The 7,233-nt window shown below is 44.6% G+C and overlaps 1 protein-coding gene across 2 annotated transcripts; it reads right to left on the bottom strand.

Annotated features, from left to right (window-relative positions):
- Positions 1-1,273: 1,273 nt before the first annotated feature.
- Positions 1,274-4,491, bottom strand: DNAJC28 (DnaJ heat shock protein family (Hsp40) member C28). 2 transcript variants are annotated; one of them, XM_061453708.1, is made up of 2 exons: positions 4,470-4,491; positions 1,274-2,578 (listed from the first exon to the last, which is right to left on the bottom strand). In XM_061453708.1, the coding sequence occupies exon 2, from the start codon at positions 2,525-2,527 to the stop codon at positions 1,409-1,411; it is 1,119 nt and encodes a 372-aa protein (XP_061309692.1). In that variant the 5' UTR covers positions 2,528-2,578; positions 4,470-4,491; the 3' UTR covers positions 1,274-1,408. The 2 variants fall into 2 exon arrangements, with proteins under 2 accessions (XP_061309692.1, XP_061309691.1); XM_061453707.1 differs by lacking the exon at positions 4,470-4,491 and adding an exon at positions 4,340-4,455.
- Positions 4,492-7,233: the final 2,742 nt, after the last annotated feature.

Here is a 7,233-nt window from a genome sequence, read left to right as displayed (position 1 = left end):
CTGACAGATTAATAAATACAACTTTGGCACCATGGAAATTTTCCATTTTCCAAGGCACTGCCCATAAACTCTAATAATACAGCAATATTTCACAGTAAGTTCTTTGATACCAGTATTCTTAAAACATTTAAATGGCGCAATTACTTTTGAAAAATAGTACTCCCTTCTCTCACTTCCAAAAAGCCCTCTGACTAAGGTACAGTTTTGGGCAGGCTTCCTTATTTACTCAAATTTGCTTTCTGAGACCTCCTTCTGTATTAAAAGCCAAATCCAAAAATGGACTACTCCAGAATGTACAGCCCAAGTCCAGACATCCAGAATCCTCCCTTCATTCCCATTTCATTTAACCTTGAAGAGATGAATGCACTACTTTACAAAAAACCATAAACCATAAAACAAAGCATGAAACCTGTCAACAATTTATGAGCTGTAAGCATTTAAATAAGAAAGGATAAAGGTCAAAGTAACAGGGCACAGCAAGACTTTTACTTCCACTTTGTCCTTATTATGTTTTTGTTATGCCTCAGTTTCACCTTTTGAAGATGTAACAGCAAAACCACTTTAATGCCCTTTAACACTGCTAAAGGGAAATGTTAATTTTTATTTAAACAGAAGCAAAGCAAGCTGCAAAAGGACAACTGATTTTTTCCTGCTGTGACTTAACCCCAGCTGGCAACTAAGCCACACAGAGCTGCTCATTCACTCCCCTCATGGCAGGATGGAGGAAAGATTCAGAAGGGTAAAAGTGAGACAACTCATGGGTTGAGATAAAGACAGTTTAATAGGTAAAGAAAAAAACGTGCACAAGCAAGCCAAAATAAGGAAATCATTCACCATTTCCCACAAGCAAGCAGGTGCTCAGTCATCCCCAGGAAAGCAGGGCTCCATCACACATTAGCAGGTACTTGGGAAGGCAAACATGATCACTCTGAACATCCCCCATTCCTTCTTCCAGAACTTTATATACTGAGCATGATACCATGTGGTATGGAATACACCCCTTTGGTCAGTTTTGGCCCCAGCTATGTGCCCTCCCAGCTCCTTGTGCACTCCCAGCCTACTCAATGGTGAAGTGGTATGAGAGGCAGAAAAGGCCTTGGCTCTGTGCAAGCACTGCTAAGCAGTAACTAAAACATCCCTGACTTGTTTCCAGCACAAATCCAAAATGTAGCCTCATAACAGCTCCTGTGAAGAAAATGAAATCCAGCCCAGCCCAAACCAGCACACTTAGCAGTGTTCACAAATAAATCAATTAAGGACCTGCAAACACACATCAGGCAACCTATTTCCTTTTAATTGGTGTAACAGTGCACAGCTGGATTTTACATTTTCAGTGTACCTGAAATTTCTCTAGTGTTACAAGTTTTGTTAATAAAGTGCATTCAAAATCTTGACAAGACAGATAGTGTTATTTTGATGTATAGTTTAACCACTTCAATAGAGAAGACTTCCACCCAAACCTTTTAACATTTTCCTCCTCATTTTCCTTTGTGTCTGAATTAGAAGCCTCTCCATTTTCCATCAGTGCTTCATAAGTCTTTTGTGCTCGGCCAATTTCTTTATCAGCATTGAAGTGCACCATTTGTCTGCTCAGAATAGGAACAACTAAATTGAAGTTGTCAATTCTTTTGTTTAATTTCCTGATATCTTCTGTGAATTGCTCACAGACACGATTCCATTGCTTTTGCCTGTATGGTATCATTGGCTCTCCAAGCTTGCTTCTAGATGCCACTATGCTCTTCCTTAACTGCTCAATAGTTTCCCGTATTTCCTTCTGCAACAGGATCCACTCTGGCTGGTACCCATTGTCTATCAGAATTCTGTTCAAGTTGTGAGTCATAGGGTCAACATGTGGACAGTCTGAAAACTTCTGCAGAGGCTTCCCTTTGCCACTGAGGTTGTCAAAGTCTCCCTTTGCCATCGATTCCTGGATGAGGTCCTCCACCAACCGTTCAACCGCCTGAGTTATCTTCACCTTTTTGCTCTGCCTCACGTCTTTGGCTTTCATTAGGTCAGTCGCGACAAACTGGCTTTCAAGTCTCTGCTTCCGGTACTCCAGCACTTGTTCAGTTGCACGGTCTACACGAAATTGCATGTACTGCTTTTCTCTTTGGCTGGGTGTTCCGAAACCCACACCTTCAAAACTCAAGTAGTGTCTGTGCTGTGGTGCTTGCATTTTAAACGGATCCTCCTCCTCTTCATTTTCGTCGTTTGCTTTCTTTTTGGTCGTTGCGTCACTGAGCACTACTCGGTATGCTTCTTCTACTTTCATAAATGCTTCAGCATCAGCTGTGGCAGAACCACTGTCTGGATGGTACTTCTTGGCAAGACTTCGATATGAGTTTCTGATATCATCAAGGGAACATCCTTCCTCAAGCTCAAGGATTTTGTAAGAGTCCTTGATGTTGCTTTTAGGTCTAAAACCCGACAACATTCTGTTGCCACAAATGTAGGGAAATACCTTCAGGTTTCTTGGAAGCATTGCTTCACGCACCACTAAATGATGCCCTACGCTGTTAGTCAGCATGACAAAGCCACTTTGTACTCCTTCAGATGCAGCTACATTATACACAATGACCTATAAACACATTTTTATAAAAATGGTGTTAAATATGATTTTTAAAAGCATTTATACTATTAAAGTCTTAAAGTGGTTATATTATGCTAAGAAATACCTACATTTCAGAAAAGCACGCAAGATTCTTTTCCTTTACAGATTAATACTGAAATCTGCAATTTTTATTAATTACTACTGACATAGTATTATTACAATGTAAATGAAAACTAATTCACAATATAGCTTTCTCGTATAGCAACTATAGCATATGTTTGTTTTGCACTGCAGAATTCCACAAAGGCTAAAGCTTTATTGTTTTTCTTCAAAGGCAGTGCACTGTCAACTGGAAATATGCTTTATGGTGAGCAGGAACTGCTGAAACAAACCTCTCCTTTTCCTCTCTACAGCTACATTTGGCTGTCACCCGAATTTTCTATTCACATGCATTAGTGCCTCAAGATCTACCACCTGGTACATTCTCAAAGGATTTCTTTATGGTTCCTTTTTGGTACTTCACAGCAACAACTGAAGCAGCATTCAGATTATGGATTCCTTTAGATTAAACTCTTGTGTCCCAGCAGGGATCTTGCATCCTAGTGGCCAACCTCCTTCACTTGTGACAGGTAAGGTTATAAACCTGGAACTCTGCACAGTTCAATAGCATACAGTATCTCATCCTGTCAGGAAGACCAGTGCTTCTGAATTATTTTGGGAAACAGCAAAAGGAGCACCTTTAGCAAATGACAACTTAAGTCTTCACATAAGGTCAAAAGTAAGAAAATATCACACTAATTGCATATACAACTTCTAATTTCTCTTTATGAATGAAAATCCTAAGACAAATGCCTCATACACAGTGCTAAAGAATCTCCTTTCACAATACCTGCAACATATCCATTGCTGACTGCCTTTGCAAACAAAAGGCTAGGTTAAATCAAGGTTAAGTTTAAGGAATAAACAGTGTTTATATGTCCTCCATGTAACAAACTGCCTAACACAGTGCCTTCTGCGCTAGCCTATCTGAAAAGGGAAAAGAGATGTACTTGGGACTGGATGAAAGACTGGAGCAATCCTGAACATTTTCAGTTGATTTTGATCCAGGTAACGTATTAAGTCATCAACTTGTGTTTATTATAAGGTATGTTATTAACATGGGGGGGGGTGTTCATTGATGATACAGAGATTTCTTTCCCTCGAGGGAGGTGGCTGGCAAACATAATTTAGTTTCATACAGCCATAAAAATCGACATAACTACTACTTAAATGTAAAGATCAATGAATACACTTTTGATATTCAACATCCTGATCAGAAGCGAAGCTTTCTCGTAATTCCATCGACTCGATTTTAACATATTCGTACTTAAAGCCCTGTATCAAACCGCACGCACGGCACTCTCTCTTCAGCACCGAAGGGTGCCGGCTGCAGGGATTTATTCCCCAGTTAAATTCAGCTCTCCCCAATGCAGTCAGGTATGGGGCGACAGGACCGACATCTCCTTTCCCCACAAGACAGGCCGCGGATGGCAGGGGCACCGAACGGGGCCCTGCTTACGAGCCCGGCCTCCCCTCGCACCCCGCTGCCGTTAGGGCCCCCATGGCTGCCCCCAACCGCCACCACGGCCTGGGACTGGCGAGCGCCCTTAGGCGCCGTGCGGCAGGAAGGCTGAAGGAGGCGGGCACTGGCAAACGAGAAGCTGGGCGCTCAGCACGCCTCACTTTCCCAGTGCCGGTCGGGGGAAGCTCCCCGTAGCGCGCCCACAGCCCCCCTGCCCGGTACCTCACCTGCTCTCCGCCGCCGCCGCCCGCCCTTGCCCCTCCCTCACAGCGACGTACGTACGCCGCGGGGGCACGGCGAGCGCTGGCACAGAGCCAGCAACGGAGAAGAAGGAAGAGGAGGAGCGACTGCTTTTACCCTTCGCTCAAGGACGGGCGGCCTGTCCTAGTGGCGGGGTGAGCGCATGTGTGACCGGGAACGCCGGCCCGCTCTGCTGCACCGCTCACCGGCGGAGGGAACCCGAGACCTGCCCAAGCCGCACGCTGCCGCCGCCTTCGGCCTGAGCGCCTGCAGCAGCCGGCGCAGCGGCACGTGACTAGGCTGCGCGTGGAGGCAGCGAGAGCCAGCAAGGCTCAGGCAGCCGTGGCGGGCTGGCCGGCTGGCGCATGCGCAGTGTGGCGGGGGAGGTGGCTTTGCGATGCCGGGCGTGGCGGTAGGCTGGGCGCGCGGGTGGCTTGCGGGCATAGTATTGTAGGATCATAGAATCAGCTTGGGTGGAAGAGACCTTGGAGTGCATGGAGTCCAGCCGTTACCCCAGCACTGCCAAGTCCACCACTAAGCCATGTCGGTGAGGGCCTCATCTGCACGGTTTGTGAACACTTCCAGGGACGGTGATTCCACCACTTCCCTGGACAGCCTGTGCCTATGCCTGAGCACCCTCTCTGTGAAGAATTTTTCCCTAACGTCCAATCTAAGCTTACCCTGGTGCAGCTTGAGGCCATTACCTTTTGTCTTACTACTTGTTACCTGGGAGAAGAGACCAGCCGCTTCACTCCATCCTCCTTTCAGGTAGTTGCAGAGAGTGATGTGGTCCCCCTTGAGCCTCCTCCAGACTGAACACCCCCAGTTCCCTCAGCTGTTCGTCATAGGACTTGTGCTCCAGACCCTTCACCGGCTGTGTTATCCTTTTTGGGACCTGCTCTTGCAATTCAATGTCTGTTGTAGTGAGTGGCCCAGAACTGAACACAGGATTCGAGATGCAGCCTCACCAATGCTGAGTACAAAAGGACAATCATGTCCCTAGTTCTGCTGGCCACACGATGAGTGGATGAGTGTATAGGACAAGCAGCTTTTCATGTTTTTTTTTTAAATAGGTACGTTTACACCTGTAAACCTTAACTGCTTTATAACCTTTGTTCTCCTGAGTGAATTCCACCTTAGTAGGTGATAAATTTCCCCGCCTCTTCATGGGTTTGTGAAATGGCTTCCCCTGCAGCACTTACCCAGACAAAGGCTTGGTCTTTCACAGCATCCTCACCCTTGCCCATAACATGGTTTTCAAAAAGCTGTGAGTGCCCCTAAACAGCCATGCTAGCAGTAGTGTTAGCGTAAGAACTGACACATAACCACTGGAATGGTTATATGAGGTGCTTTATTGCAGCGCTGGGAAACCAGGGGCACGCGCCCAAATCTGGCTTCGACCCCATCACATCGCGTTCGCAATTTATACACTAAAAATTTCGTAACTAATGCATATTCAGCACAGATTACATCGTTGACTAATTACAACATCAGCCTCTTCTGCGCTTGCCCAGCCCCCTCTGGTGTTCGTCCCGATGAAGCAAGGAGTCTTCCTCAGATGAAATAAGGAGTCTTCCTCCCCTTATTCTTTTCACCTTTCTGTTCTTTGGACAGGCCCCAACCATTATGTGGACGCCAGCATTCTCACTTCCTCACTTGGCTTGTCCTTTTATGTTGCAATGATTTCACAAAGCTACCAATATTGCAGAGATGAAATTTTCTGCTGCTTAAGATACATGGTTTCTATTTCTAGACAAAGCTTCCTTGTAAACAATACAAAAATTATGAATGTCTGTATTATCAAGACACACAGTTAGACAAAGCTTCCTTGTTCTAAACCACAACGTCTTAGGCCAGACACCCTGTGTCCTTCTCGTTGTTATGTTAGTTTCTACTGCTGAGGCTACCACAGCAAAGTTACAACATTCTTTTAATATACAGAAGTCTACTATTGATTCGAAAACTTTTCAAATATAGTCATTTCTGTTGCTCTATATAATTATTTTAATGTAAAATTTCAGTCTCTTTCTAACAGTAGGATAAGCAGTCATTCCCTGGGCTCACCCCAAAAGGCTGTGCAAGGCCTGTAGTGACCCAAGTTCCTGGCCTCTGCTGCCTTCTTGTGGGGCAGTCAATGTTCCTACAGCCTCCATGAATGGCATCAGCTGGCTGTTGGGAAATGGTGACTTCAGCTAAAGGAAGCTGAAGCCAAGAAACAGTTCTCATCCTCAGCCTGAAAAGGAGGGCCCAGATGCATGAACTGAAGGCCCAGCAGATGGAAGGCAACAATTTATTTCCTCCTTGAACACCAGCATGTATTATTAAAAAAAAAAACAATTGAAAAAAAAACCCTGTGTTTTTTTTTTAATGGTTCTTGGTGGGGTGTGGGTGAGTATGCAGCATATCCAGCCAATGCAACGGTGGCATTGATGTCAGAAAGGAAGCAATAAACACACAGAGCAATCTGCTTTGTTTTACAGCCTCCGATGTTATACTCTGGCTGCTCATCCTGATACAGCTTTGCCAGTATGCTATCTTGGTGAATAAACAATTCTAAAATCCACTGTTTCAGAGATATTTTTTATTTCTGTTCACTAGATAATGGTATTCTGCATTTTTAAATTTCAGATTCGCCTTCTGTGAAAATCAGATTCTGATATTGGAACTTTAGGTATATATTGCCTCTATCTACTGCATATTCACTTCATTACCTAGGAAAACAAATTGATCAAATAATTGCAATACAAATTGACCCACTGAAAAGAAGTTTAAATTATGTTCTGCTGGCCAGTCATGTAGCAGAGAGATGTTTCAGGGCTGCACGTGTTCTGTTCCTGACTTATGTTGTCACAGCCTTCTGACAAGAAGAAAACAATCTGAA

This window comes from Pezoporus flaviventris, unplaced genomic scaffold (genome assembly GCF_033815535.1).
Source record: "Pezoporus flaviventris isolate CSIRO_AGI_PZ_B2104156 unplaced genomic scaffold, CSIRO_AGI_Pfla_v1 ptg000015l, whole genome shotgun sequence".
Lineage (NCBI taxonomy): Eukaryota > Metazoa > Chordata > Aves > Psittaciformes > Psittacidae > Pezoporus > Pezoporus flaviventris.
This window is presented reverse-complemented; position numbering and strand designations above follow the sequence as displayed.

Coding starts and splice junctions, on each gene's coding strand:
- DNAJC28 (XM_061453708.1), bottom strand. CDS start 2,527: ATGCTGACTAACAGCGTAGGGCATCATTTAGTGGTGCGTGAAGCAATG.